At 49.8% G+C, this 14,783-nt stretch overlaps 1 protein-coding gene across 10 annotated transcripts in view; it reads right to left on the bottom strand.

Moving 5' to 3' along the window:
• Positions 1-1,747: 1,747 nt before the first annotated feature.
• ZNF395 (zinc finger protein 395) overlaps positions 1,748-14,783 on the bottom strand; it is a 41,677-nt gene continuing 28,641 nt past the window's right edge. For all 10 annotated transcript variants that reach the window (XM_050802496.1, XM_050802501.1, XM_050802500.1 and 7 more), the window contains 7 exons: positions 12,768-12,877; positions 9,297-9,532; positions 8,698-8,798; positions 7,625-7,934; positions 6,197-6,289; positions 5,260-5,363; positions 1,748-4,965 (listed from right to left, as the gene is read on the bottom strand). In XM_050802496.1, coding sequence (XP_050658453.1) covers positions 4,854-4,965; positions 5,260-5,363; positions 6,197-6,289; positions 7,625-7,934; positions 8,698-8,798; positions 9,297-9,532; positions 12,768-12,877 — 1,066 coding nt within the window. In that variant the 3' untranslated portion in view covers positions 1,748-4,853. The remainder of the gene's footprint in view (positions 4,966-5,259; positions 5,364-6,196; positions 6,290-7,624; positions 7,935-8,697; positions 8,799-9,296; positions 9,533-12,767; positions 12,878-14,783) is intronic.

The following is a 14,783-nucleotide window of genomic DNA, read 5'->3' as shown; positions in this document are numbered from 1 at the left end:
ATGCACATGGCTGTGTGAATAGACGGGCCAGAGAGAGGGCGGGGCTCTCCAAACCCCTGCGGGCATCAGCACCGCAGAGGCAGGCTGCTGGCGCCACCCCGTTTCAGATGGTAGAAATCTGCCTTTTTACCAAGCTCCAGGTGGTACAGATCCTGCTGGTTTGGGTCCAGTGGACTGGGACACACAGCAAGGAGGAGGGCAGAGAAAAACCTGCTGATGCCACTTTTATCTCCAGCTTCACACGTTAGGGTATGTCACTGTCAGAGTCCAGCCGAGAAACACAAGGCAACCCAAACCGAGTCTGTCAGGGAGAGTTAACCGTCTACATGAGTGGGCAGGTATAGTAGATCAGCAAGGGATGGAAAGGCGCTCTGTTGGGAGCCGGAGAGCCCTGGTAGGGGTAAGGGAGTTCCTGGACCCACAAGGACTCTAGCTCTCCATTGCTTTCAGCAGAGAAATACAGCCATTTACTCATACACTGTGGGAGCCAGGATTCAATACCCCCACTTCTCTCTGCTCCCCGCTTTCAAACTCCAGCCTGGTGTCTGCCAGCCAAATCCAACCAGAAGCCGGAAAATTGGGGGGTCGACCCACTGATGCAGCTGCAAAGGTAGGGGTCGGGGGGCAAGCTACAGATGGAAAAGGCAGGTAGCTAACTTGGTGGGGGACTTGACAAAAGCAGTAGAACAGGTAACTCTATTCAAGGTGTTCTTAGAGGGATGAGCTGGAACAAGGACACAGAGAAAGGGAGAAGGAAGTCCCTGACTGCACTTCCAAGATACAAAAAATGGCAAAAAGGGGGTAAAAAGAAACTGCTTTGTGGGCTGCTGGGCGTGGCTGACTCAGGCCATAATGAAGTGCCGGAGTGGGATACCCCCACCGGCCAGTAATGTGAAGGAAGGGTCCCTGCAACCCGCCCCAAGAGACACTTCACAATCTCCAAAGCTCCTCACTGCCTCTTTGCCTTCCCTATTCCACAGAGCCTCTTCCTATAGCTCCTGCTTCTCCCCACCAGAAGGATGACTCAGTGCAGAAAGGATCCTGCTGGGTCTCCCACCTGCCCCACCACCACCTTGAACTCTTATTTTAAATATACCTTGAATGTTTAAACACATTTCCACAACTTCTTCAAGCAAGCCTGGTTTATTTGACTTGGTCTTGGAATCTATCATTGCTTCACCAAGTGGTTCTTAAAGTTCAGCAAACCTGAAATTGCACAAACCAGCCCCTGGGTGGAATGATACCTTCTGCTTCCAACAGCCTTCCCACCTAGGCCAGCTCTGCCAGCCACTTGGGCCATCGCAGCACCTGCAACTGATGTCCGTACAGAGCAGACCATGTTCAGAAGCCATTCGAGAGGTAGCGTGTGACGTATTTTCTCCCATGTCACTTGCTTGCTCCTCAAAAGACTCAGGAATGCAGTCAAGAAAAGCAGCAGAAAATACTGCCTGGAGTGCCATTATTTCCCAGTTTATAACCTTGGGAAAGTTCCTGAACCTCTGCCTCACTCTTCTCATCTGCAAAATGGGAACAGTAACAGCACTCTCTCATAGCGTTATTTATAATAGGGAACCCATGTACACACTTGGCCTAGTTACTGGGAAGTGTTACCGACTGTTAGTATAAGCGAATCAACGTCATGCTTTGCTACAGTGTGATATGCTACCATTTGTGTAACACCAAGGACAAGGACAGTGATAATCTTATTTGTTGCAGGAGAAGGGGCAATGGACAGGCACACATTAAATCAGACAAGGTACCATTTTATTCCTTATAAAATATATTTCATATTGTTGCTGTAAAAACATTACATTTCACATTTTTTTAAAAATTTTTTAACAGTAAAAATAATACTTGGAAGACAGCTGAGGGAAAAGGCGCCAATAAGACAAATTCACAGATGGGATTTATCTCCTTTTTTTTTTTTTTTTTTTGCCCCTGGTAAAAGTCAGAACCTGGGATGACCAGAAAGTAACAGGACAGATTTCTCCCAGCAAATCAGAGTTTCCACATCCAAATGAATATTGTTCTCCAAGGAGTCAAGCTATAGACTCACAACAACGTGGCCGCGGCTCAAAACACTCTCTGAAATCACACAATTGCTTTCTGAGCCAATTTAAAAGTCACACGATTGAATCCAAGCTATTTTACTTTAAATGGTCCTTTTGCTTTGTACCTGAGACCTCGCTTGGCCACAGATGCCATTCGCTGGACTCCCTGGGCACTAAATGAGTGTCGAGCATCCTTAAGGTTGCTTAACACACAGCCCCAGACTCTGAAGGTGATTCCAAGAAATATTCTGAAAAAAGTCACATCGCTGGAATAAACAGTTTCCCAAGATAACTGCTTTGGAAATCAGTCCGTTAGTTTCTAAAAGCCCACCTGCGGCACCTTCCTTCCATCAGAGTCTGCAGCCCGGGTGGGCTGGGAAGGAGGGAGATAGAAAGATGCAGAAAGTAGGTGTGATCACTGGGTCAGTTCCCAAGCCACCCTCACCCTCCAAGAAGACATGAATGGAGCAACCGCGAGAACAGAGCACGTGTGAAGAACCAACACGACAGCCACAGGATGGCAGCGTGGGTGAAAGGGAGGCAAGGAGGCCGCCAGCGCCGAGGAGGAGAGGGGGCACGAGCACAGGCAGGGAAGGCGGCACCAAAACCAAATAACAAGAACAAAGCAAAACCACCGTGGTTTCCAAACTGCTCCTCCCTTTATTCCTCCTTGCTTTCCTGCCCTGTATACCAATGGCATAAGAAGCCTGCCACACAAAGAGAAAAATCCGTATATCCAGTTATATCTACACGGTCCAAACTGGGGGCGGAGGGAATTCAAACAGCTTTCTCAAGAAGAGACGGCAGTGAAAACTCTGACAGAGAGGGGAAGGGAAGGCCCTCCTGTGCCCACGTGTAAGAACACGCCCTCCCCTCCCCATGAGGATCTGAAGCTGGGGATCGTCATGGGAAGCGAGGGGGTCAGGAAACACCATCGGCAGCTGCCAGCTTTTAATTCTCAAGGAGGTCGAAGGGACAGGAAGGAGAGCCCTGTGCCAACTCAGGCTAGCCTGGCTTTGAGCTTTACCAAGAGACAGAATTCCATATACATTTTTTTTACGCAGTTATAAAAATATACCCCATCACCAAAGACACCTGTGCATAAGTGTCTGTCCCTTCTGTCACCAACCTAGGGCACTATACCCTTCCCAAAATCATGCCCCTACTGCCAGATCTACAGATTTTATAACACTCAAAGTGTCCTGCATTAAAAAGCACATGTCTATTTCCTGCGTGAAGGGGCCAAGGGAGCCCTGGTTGCCCAGGTACCTTCACCCAGGACTGGGAGGACGGCCTCGATGATGACCAAGGGGTGGGTGCTGACACTCCATCCCAGGACAGGTGGCTGGGTAGGATTTCCTGAGCCCCTGACGGCTGGGACATAGAGCCAGGACTTGTACCCAAGGCAGCTGGGCAGCGGGCGGTCACATTCCAGCAGGCCCTGAGGAATCCCCACGTAAGTCATGCTGGGAGGAAAGCAAGACGCCGAAACAGAAACATGCGCTGCCGTCCGGGCGTGGCTCACTCTGTCATCGCGCACGGCTGGTTGGCATGGCGCTAAACTCCCTAGACCTCCCTCCTTCTCCACAAGAACAGCTCTGCTTATCGACCTGCACGCAGCCCAGGCTCTCCTAGATCCGCAGAGGCTCCAGAAACACCAAGGGCCGAAACGCCAGCAGCCACTAACCCAAACCCACGTCTTCCTTCTGTCATTTCCTCATCCTGATGCTCACGGGTGCAAGGACTCTCCTTGGCCTTCCTCATCCTGCTTTCAGGCAGCAAACAGAAATGGAGAAATCCCTGGTGGGGCCAGGAAACAGAAAGGAACCTCCAAGAACCTCCCTGGGTCTCTCCCGGCCACCCAAATAAAAGGAAACTTCAATCAGCAAAGGCTTCTGAATACATCATAAAAGAAAACAAAACATATCTGAGGCGTCCGTTCCATAACCGGCAGGAGGAGGCATCAGGAGGGCGCTTTCTCAGGTCAGAGCCGAGCTCCAGATGCTCAAACCCTCCAGGAGTTCCTCCAGGAAAGAGAATGGTCAAGGTAGTGTTTAACTGCCACATTCCAAAAAGTGAATTCTGATCAGCCTTTTGGCTCAGCTTTTTGGCAAGTCTTTTAAAAAACCTCTTTCTCTGGGCTTTAAGAAGCCATTTAATATTCGTTGGGGTGCAACCCAATGTCTGAGGGAACCCAGATTTACGTTGTTGTCACCAAGAAAGGGCTTTCCTTTGACTTCCATGCCGGGTGCTCAGACAGGGAACAGGAGGTACCCTCCGAGAAGGGCAAACCCCTCTTCCCAGCCGGGCAGTGCTGCGCTCTGAGTCACCCATCAGCCAGAAACTCTTTTTTTTTTTTTTTTTTTTTTTTAAGAAAAGTAAATTCATCTTGCTTACAGTCCTTTCTGGAAGAGTTGAGAAAGCAAAGAAGTCACCGACTCAGCAGGAAGCAGAACGAGCTGTTCCTTCTTTTGATACACACAAGCTAATCCCCTAAAGAGCGGGGATGTGGGAAACGGAAGGTAATTAATTCTTTGGTCACTGGTTCACTGCTGAATACCCTTGGTCAGTTCTGGCTCTCTCCTATTTTAGGGGGAAAAATATTTTTGTTTCTTTTTTTAAAAAATAAAATGTTCCCACAATGGGAGAAAACTGCTTTAAGTGTTACACCTTAGCCAACAGAGCCCGAACTCCATGTTTCCGCTCTTTCTCTTTCGGTTTCTGCTGAGGACTGGTGACACGTCGGCCTCTTTTCAGCGGCTGCTGGCAGGGCCAGGAGCAGAGTAGAACCTGCAGCAAGGCTCAGTCCAGGAAGCGCTGGCAGGCCTTCTTCCACCGGCAGGCTGTGCACCACTGGTCCCGGTGCTCGATGCCATACACCTTACGGCACTTCTTAGCCTCCCCTCGGGCTTTCCTGCAGAAAGAGAGGAATGCAAATCGAGTCCCACACAGGTGGTGGGCCCGGGAGAGCAGCCAAGTGGGATTAGGAGAACAAGCAGAGGCCGAAGGGGCAGCTCCCAGCAAAAGCCAGCAGGACCAGGGGCCATAGGCTCTGAGGACCAAACAGTCATCCCATCTGGTGTGTCCACCATCTGAGCTCCTCTCAGGGGACTAACCCTGGTGACTTCATCTGGGCGGGGTCGGCGTCCACACCACCGGAGACAGGGCACAGAAACCAGAAGGCAGGGGATGACAGCGGACATCTCACCTGGCACCACTCTGGGCCCGGGGTGGAGAAGTGACGATCAGGTGAGATTTCATCACAGGTGCTGGCTGCTGGGGCTCGCTGAAGCTTAGCGACCGGCTCCGGACCTGGGCGTGGGGAGAGGGGCCATGAGCAGAGGGACAGTCAGTAAAGGTGAGGGAGCCATCCTAAAAGACAGGCAGCCACCCATCCCCAGCTCCTTCTGGTGCAGGCGGCCTTGCGCCTTCTCAGGGAGAACACGCTAGCCAAGGGGAGCTCTTGGCAGGAGAGTGAGGAAGGAGCAGGCCTTCATGCCATACTCAGGACCCAGCCGAGGACAAGGACAGGGGGCCACTGGACCTGGCCCCCTCTGAGGTTCTCCCTGCAGGGGACTTGGACAGAGCCGCCATGCCTGGAAGCCTCGCACTGCCTCAGTGGCATCACTGGCAATCTGATTTACAATGTGACACCGCCCTGCAGGAGGTAACTCAAGACCAGCGCCTGCTAGGTAGAGTTCCAAATGACTTCCCGCTGACTTGAGTTTGGGGTCCACCTATGGCCCTTGTCCCCAGTGGCCTTGAGACTTCTGACCCAGCCCACACAGCCTCCACATTCTCCCCCTTCCTCTCCTCTCAGCATTAAAATCCTAAAAACACCCACGGGCACTAGGGGCTGATGGAGCACTGACCCCAGCCTCGCCTGGCGATTTTCTTGGCAAGAAACCTGCTTGCTCTGGACATCCTCTACAAGCGCCCCCTTCCACCTCCGCGAGGGGCTGTGGCCAGATGGGGAGTGCCAGGGCGGCACAAGGAGACCTTCAACACGTTTAGGGGATGGAGGCAAGATGGCCACATCGACCTGTGGCCAGGTGCCCTGTGCCCAAGGGATGGCCTCCAGCCCTGGGATGTGTGGGAGAGCCCTCGGCCATAACAGGCCCCGGCCGTGCTACCAGCACACTCACCGGAGAGAGGGAGCAGGCAGTGGAGGGGGCGGCAGCCCAGCTGACACTGGTGTAGATGTGTGGTGAGACAGGGATCTGGAAGGACGGCAGAGCCTGCGGAAGATGAGGGTGTCAGCCTGGATTCTAGCTCAGGAAGTGTTCAGGGTCTACCCACAATCCCCACAGCCTCATGACGGCAGCAGCAGGTGCATCTCTGCATGAGTGCAATGACCAGCAAGAGCTGGGACACGCTCGGCTTTCCCGAGGACAACACTGGAGTATCATCCAGTGCTTTGAAGTAGTCTCCTTATTGCGAGGCTCCGATCTCATCTTGGAACCCTTCCCTCAGAGCTGGTCTACATGCCAGCCTCATGACTTAATCACTGCAGAAGATTTAACTTCTCAACTGGATCACCTACCAAGAACATGCCACAGCAGGTGCCAAAAGAGGCCCCAAGCCTTCTGCGTCTTGGGGGCATGGCTGGGATAAGATATGGGATCCCCCAGCACCTGCTTGAGAGTGGCAGTGTGCTCACGGGTATCCAGGTTCAGGGCTATTTGTGAAAACATCAGTCACATGTCCGGGCCCCGTAGGTCAGCCGGCGCTGCAAGCGGGTCAAGCACGAAATCACTAAGCGGCCACTCATTCTAACAAAGAGGAGGGCTGGCTCGTTTTGTAAAGGCTTCCTCACTGAAAGCGATACCTTTTAATAACTAATTTGCAAATTGGCCCAGGGACTGGTAAAATCGGCACAAAAGAATTTTAAGAAATATCAGCACACAGCAAGCTGCGTGTTCCCTGAGTACCTACTACACGCTGGGAAGACTGTCCTAAATGTCACCCTCTGTGGTAAGTTTCTCATCCACACGGGCATAATAGGTTGGTCCCTCTGGTACCTGCAACATCTTCTCATGCCTCTAGTAATCAGTATTTTCACTAGTTATTATAATTAACCATAGTTACATCTTCATTTCTCTCTCGATCGGAACCATGCCCTCCACAAGGGCAGGGACTAAGTCCTCTTCTACCAGAAAATCTTACTTAGCCCAATTCTTGGCCCATAGTTAAGTATTCGAAACATGCATGCTGGACTGTTTCTCCATGGAACACAATTCTAGGACCTAGACATCACTGTAGGAAGCCCAACGACACAACTCCATCCTCTCTTAGAAGCAGAGGTGTGACAATGTCCCCGCCCAAATCCATCGCCCAGTTACTTAGGGATTCAGCTAGATTTCTAGTAACCACTCATGACAGCTGCCAATGTAGATAACTCCAGGAATTCCCACATTTACTAAGCAGTGAATTCGGTTTCGTTTCTTTGTAGAAGAGATTAGCAATTTGGCCACAGGCCTTAGCCTTCCATCAGGGTGGTCGGTAGCCTGTGATCAAGCTGGCCCGCGATGAGTCAGCAAGAGCCTGAGCCTCCAGCGTGCCCCGCCCCATACCTGGTAGGCATGATCAGCCTGAATGTGCCAGAAGGACCCAGGAGCTGACTTGCTGAGAGCCCCTGAGGGCAGGGAGGACTCCTGGCCAGGATGTTCTGGGCCGGAGGACTGGGCTTTGTGCAGAGGTGGTGGAAGAGCGGACAGAGGCATGCCGGTCATGCTGGGGGTGGGAGTTGGCTCGGTGGTGGGAGTCCCAGGGACCAGGGTGCCCACAGCAGCAGCAGCAGCGGTGGCAGATTCCTCCTTCATCTGCATCTCTGTGTAGTAGAAATCCTCCTCCCGCTTGAACTGATCAGAGTCCACCGTGTCCCTGTGTGAGAGGGAGATGCGGCATAATCAGGGGTGCGCTGCCCCCTTCAAACCTAGCGGGGACCGCGGTGGGGGAGGGAAGTGATTGCTTGAGGCCACCCAGCAAGTCAGGGACAGAGCCCAAGAGAACACCCAGGAGCCTCGCTCCTGACGGGTGTCACCAGGATTATGTGCTGCACATCGATGGGAATTACTTTTCCTGGCACCTAAGGCTCATCCTCTCTCGGAACATGTACCAGCCTCTCCTCTGACAGGAAGCATCCCACGCTGAGCACGACCGAGAGCCCTCTCTGGCCCCACCTGCCTGCAGTCACACTTTCTCCCCAGGGCGGTGAGTCAGCTCCTACCACTAGCAGCCTGCAAAGTCGCTCTGCACAGAACACGACCCAGGCACCAGGGTGGGGCTAGCAGAGACCCACTCCCAAGGAGGAGTCGGTGGTGCAGTGCTCGGCCACTAAACATCTTGGAAACGGGGTCTCACCAGCAACTGAACCAAACGACCCCATTTCTACCCAGAACTAAAACATCTTGCTTCCTGCAGTGAGGCAAGAAGACACATCCCCAAGATGGACAGAACTCCCTTCCCACCAACAGCAACAATGTTCACCAGGATGTCTTTCTCAGGCGGCCAGGAAGAGACGCCGGGGGGGTTTCCAGCAAGCCACGTTCCTGAAAGCACTGTGGGCTGCGGGTCACAGGGACTTGGCAGGGTGGAGGGACACCTGCATGCGACCCTAGGCTAGAGGCCCTGGGCTCGCACCTACCCCAGGTGGAGGGCTTTGATGTGTCGTTTGATGCCCACAATGGAGCGCAGCACTTTGCCACAGTTTGGCCACAGGCACTTGTACATCACCTTCACAGAGTTCTAGAGGAAAGGAAGATGGGGTGAGTGGATATGTTTTTCTCCTTATCCCTCGCTCATCCTTACCCAGTGGGGACTCAAAGTGGCTGCTGTCCCCGGCCTGACTCAACAAAAACCTCCAGGAAAGGGGTTCTCTGGGACCAGAGAAACTTACAGCCAGGGGCTAGAAAGCCCCAACCTAAGAGATGGTCCTAGTGGCCAAGAGCGGTGCTCGGTGCTATGGCTAAGACCCCACTGGAGGCCTCTCCCACGCAGACCTCTGCAGGAGCACAGGAAAGAAGGCAGGGATTGGGGTGGAGACTAAAAGGGAAGAGGCTTTAAACAGGAGGAGTAGAATCCTGGGAATATCACCAGGTAACAGAAGCAGCAATCGAAAACCGAAATGGGAGTGAACCCAAGACTATGTAAGGCCTGCAGGGTCCCCTCCCTCCATGGCTGGCTGTCCCCACAGAGACCTCATCCACTCAAGCCTGGGCTCCCACTCACACCATAATCACATACCTTTCTTTTTCGTGGAGCTGGTTCATCCAACAGGAAAGGGTCAGGATCGGTCTCAAAGCCATGATCAGTTTGGGGAGAACCAAAAGCATCCCCCAAATACTTGGGGCTGGCCTGGGGGTGGGGGGGCGAGGGGGTGGAGACACCACTGCTCCCACTCCAGTGACCGCTGGTAGTGCTGCTGCCGCTGTCCGAGACGTCACCGCTCTCCTTCCACGGGTCACAGGCCGCACGGGAAGCTGGCCAGACGAAGAGAAGATGAGAGGACGCTCACAGGCTTGTCCCTGGGCGAACTCTCCCTTCTGAGCTTCGGTAAACACGGAGAGGGGTTCATTCACGGCAGCAATTTCTCTTGGTAGAACTGCTCTGCCCTCACAGACATTTCCTACCATAGCCACCTGGTCACCACTGACCAACAGATACACACTGCAAGTTCACTTTGTATAGGATTCATACGTAGAGAACCTAATTGAAATTTATTTCTCTTTTTAAACAAAAAATTTTTTATATATGGGGTCTTGCTATGTTGCCCAGGCCAGTCTCAAACTCCTGTCCTCAAGCGATCCTCTGGCCTCAGCCTCCCAAAGTGCTGCCTGTTTCTCACTTTATACATTAAATAAAGGGGGGATGGGGAGGGAGAGGGGCAAAGCCTCTGCAGCCTCCAGGCCTGGTTGAGAACAGGCACACCCAGTGTTGGGTACCACCCAGAGCATTTTCCTACAGCTGAGGCCAGCTTAAAGGTCTTCTTGATCAGCTTTCCTGAAAAATGCTTTTCAATCATCTAAACCCAGACCAGTCCATAGAAACCTAGGGGTGGAACAAACCACTCAGCCTCTGCAACTCTCAAGAGGGTGCACAACATCTCCCAGTGCCAGCTTCAGCCCAGGTGGAACCTGCTTTAATCAGGAAGTAACATGTCTAGAGGAGGAAAGACAAGCTCTGCGAGCAATTCTGATCATTGCAAGGTGGCAGGGGGCTTTTGTGCCTGACATGGCCCTGAAGCAGCTGCCGGGCTCCTGAATGCCTCTGAGCAGGAGGATGAGCATCAGCAGACATGGGGAATCTTTCGTCTTTAAACAGCACATCTGCAGGCTGCACGGGCCCAACCCACACTCTCTCACTCCTTGGCCCAAAATCCAGGTAAATTTATAATATAGGAGAATCTGAAATTCTGGTATGTGGAAATACCAAGAGAGAGGGAAAAAAGCTACCTGTCCTCAAAAGCCCCAACTCCCAACAGGGGCATTCCACAGAGCCCCCTAACTCTGCATTCCAAGGTCTACTAGCACATTCCTTGCAGCCAGGATAAAATCCTGCTTTCTCTCCTCCTGCTCATAGTCCAGACTCCTTCAATGCTAATCAGGGATCTACCTGGCACAGGCTCCCATCTTCCCTTGTTTCCAGTCCAGACTCTCCTTACATCTCACATCCTAGAAGCAGCCTACCCAAAAAGAACGAGATGGAGGAAGAACTCTTCCCTCCCCAGATACTGCTGTCATGTCTCACAGCTATCACTGTCCCTTCCTGGGAACCAAGAGATTACTACATCTACATGTGTGCTTTAAAAAGGGTACATATTCAGGGCAGTACACAAGAATCATTAAACAGGCCAACAGGTGAAAGACCCACACATGTCCACTGATAGGAAAACAATCAGGGAGAGAAGGGCAGAGAGCGGAACACTACATGGCTACGTCTAGGATGCTCAGTACTCGGGGACAAAGGGCAGGTCAAGCGGCAGGCACACCCTACAAATGCGGCAGTCCTTCCCTCCAGGAACCACTCACAATGGCTCAAACGCATGAAATCTGTATGGCAGATTTTGACTGGCACACAAAGGAAGCAAAACATAAAGCAAAAAGTTATCTGTAAGTATAAGTGACTCCATCTTTGATCATAAGTTTTTCTAGGACACAGGCAATAAATACTCATTTTATAGCATGAAAATAAAGTACTGCTCTACAAATGCATGGCACTGAGACCTTACAAGTGAACTTTTAAGAAATATTTATAATCCTGTTTTCTACACACAGACATACAGACAAACATGCCATCTTAACCACACAGAAACCAAAGGGACTAGGTGGCGTTTGTGCAAATAGTATCCATGACTCTCTTAGTCAAGGTTTTGGTCATTGCATAGACCACACTTTGCAGAACACTTCAAGATAATTAGGCCAAAGAAGTCTTATATTTCCACTGACTTCAGCTATAAGATAAAAAATATACTGTCATCAAAAAAATCTTTAATAGACAATAAATTTGTGTTTTTTGGTTTTTTTTACAAAGGGACTTAAAATTATCAGGATGATGGCCTATCAGTGAGATGCTTCTACGCTGATGTGCACTTGTATATGCATGTATTATACATACCCTCCTGATGGGAACTGGAGTCAATAATTTTCTTTTCTTTCCCTTTAGGACACTTTCTTGATCTTTCCACTGTTGACCCAACCATCCAGATCTCCTAAACTCTCCTGAGAACTTAGAAATTAACTCCTTTCCTCTTTCCTATTTGGCTGTGCTAATAGAGCAGGCATGCAATACTAGGCTTCACAGCTAGGTGTCCTCATAGTAAAATGACTTCCTTTGGCAGCCAACTTTGAGTCACAAAAGTAAGTTTTCTCTCTCCCTTATGTTTAATTTCTATTTAGGGAGATTCCTTATGAGGGATACTTATGAAGGCCACTTTCCTCCTGCTATGTACTCAGAGCTAACTCCATATTTTCCTGTAAGCTTATAAGTAGCTTGCAATTCAGTTAGGCGTCCACCAATGAACAAGTTCTTCCCTGGGAGTAAGGGAGGCCAGCCCTGCCATGAGTTTCCCAAAAAACTTCAGGTTCACTACCAGTCTTGCCAAACTCTGACAAATACCCAGCAACCCTTTTTTCCCTCATATTATTGATAAAGTATTTTGGGGTTGCAACTATATAAATTTTGTTTTAATAAATTTGCCTTGAAGTCGAACCTCTGGTTTTTATTAAGCAATTAGACTTACTTTAGAATTTAGCTCATTTATTCCGGGTCCTTGTCCCGTAGGCTCACACTAATTTATGAGGCTGAATTAGGCATGTGGAACGAGGGCATGAATTTTCTCAGGCCACTAGGAGACCATTTAGCATATTTCTACTCTGCGAACTAAATATTCCTCTATTGGTCTCATTCAGGCCCCACCAAAGTGCTGGGCTCAGCCACTCCCATGGAAGAATTTACTCCGCGGGCCACTGCGGCTCAGTCCCATGCTCAACCATCTTCACAATGCACCAGGAAACTCCTCCCCAGGTGAGGAAACTGAGGAAAAATAACGGATGCGTCTAACTCCATGGCACGCAGCCGGTCGGAGGTGCCACTGGGAGGAGTCCCTGGAAATTCTGTTGCCAGGCCGGTGACATAGGCAACTAGCTGCTCTACACAGAGGATGTCTGTCGTGGGCCTCTGTCATGCCCAGAACTCAGCTGGGCCCCGCTTGCTCACCAGAGAAGTTGGCCTCGGTCCCGGGAGGACTCTGCACAACAGGGCTGCAGGACAGGGACGTCAGCACCATGGCCGCCATCATCTCATCCATTTCCACTGCGTCCGACTTCCTGGATTCACATGCATGAGTGGAAAAGGTTACTTCCTGGCACGGCGGGCCCATGGTCCTTGCAAAACGAGACACTGCTTCTGGCTGGTTTCACATGATCGTCTTACACTTCTGGACTGACCCCTCCAAGTCCCCCCAACTCCAATCAGCCAGTGTGTGCTCAGATCATATAAACTAAGTGAAACATGAAGGTCTCCCCTTCTCCCTGGGAAGTACCCATTCTGAGTGATGCTTATAATATTAGGCAGCCCCGGTGTAAGCCACTGGGTCTCATCCCACTGTGATGCCCCGAGACAGCCCCATTCTCCCGTGACTTTGCTGCCAAACTCTGCAGCTTAAAAAGGAGAATTGTATTTAGGGGAAAGAGGATAGACTCAAAATGAAATGAACACGGGGACAAAAGACACCCACTGGAATTCAAAAGCACAACAATTACCTCCTTTCCTTGTCCCACATTTAAAATGAACAGGGAACAATTATATACTAACCACCTTCTCCCACCCCTCCCCCAAGAAAAATGGTAAGGCATTCTGACAGCTTCTGAATGTCAACAGAACCTACCACCCAAGCCAACGTGCAAATAAACCAGAAGCACTAAAATAAATCTCCCAACACAAATGTCCATGCTTTCTACAGCCGAGTTCTATAAAATGTTACACATAATTTTTTAAAAATCCATATATCACTACATTATTTGGAAGTAAAATTCGAGCTGTCTAGAAGTTAATGCTAAAGTATTAGGAAAAGTTAGTCTGAAATAAACTTCTAAGTGGTCTGTTTCAAAGGGCTGTCTTAATTTATTCCTTACAATTCAGGTCCACTAAAATATGACTTGGGTTTGAAGCAGCAAAACCAAGACTATTAATACATCAAACATTAAAGACTATCAATACATTAAACAAATTAGCATCTCTGTTTTTGTATGATCTTTGAATTTTCATTTCCATATAACAGAAAAATAAATTCTTTGCCTGCATTTCACTGAATACACCATCGCAAATATTGCTGCTCTGATCTGGTTTTAAAATACTGGGTCTACTGTGTTTTGTAGCATTCATAGACAAACACAGAGAGGTGAGTAGGGTGTGACTGCTTGCACATCTTATATATAAGACAATTTCAGTTGGCAGATTTTCTTTTTAAATCTTAAAAGATCAATGTACATAGAGCATATAACATAGAAATTAAGATATATATTCTTAGAAAAAAGTCGTATCACAAAATTCTAAAGCAAAATACATTCTTCATTCAACACCAATGGTTCTGAATATCTAAGCATGCTGCGGGTTGTGGACCAAACGTAGTCTGCTGCTTGTTTCTGTAGGGTTTCAAGCCAAGAATGGTTTTACATTTTTAAATGGTTTGGTTTTGTGGGTTTTTTTTCTTTTCTTTTTTCTTTTTTTTGAGATGGAGTCTTACTCTGTCACCCAGGTTGGCTTCAAGCAATTCTCATACCTCAGCCTCTGAAGTAGCTGGGATTACAGGCATGCGCCACCATGCCCAGCTAATTTTTGTCTTTTCAGTAGAGACGGGGTTTCATCATGTTGGCCAGGCTGGTCTCAAACTCCTGACCTCACGTGATCCACCCACCTTGGTCTCCCAAAGGGCTGGGACTACAGGCGTGAGCCACCACATCCAGCCTGTTTGTTTTTTGGTTTGGTTTGGTTTGGTTTTTGTTTTTAGAGCAGAGTCTTGCTCTGTCTCCCAGGCTGGAGTGCAGTGGTGCCATCATTGCTCACTGTAGCCTCAACCACCTGGGCTCTAGCAATCCTCCTGCCTCAGTCCCCTAAGGAGCTGGGACTACAGGCAAAAGCCACCAGGCCTGACTAATTTTTTTTTTTTTTTTTGTAGAGTAAAAGTCTTGCTATTTTGCCCAGGCTGGTCTCAAACTCCCAGCCTCAAGCAAT

Source organism: Macaca thibetana, chromosome 8, assembly GCF_024542745.1.
Source record: "Macaca thibetana thibetana isolate TM-01 chromosome 8, ASM2454274v1, whole genome shotgun sequence".
In the NCBI taxonomy this organism is placed as follows: Eukaryota; Metazoa; Chordata; class Mammalia; order Primates; family Cercopithecidae; genus Macaca; species Macaca thibetana.
This window is presented reverse-complemented; position numbering and strand designations above follow the sequence as displayed.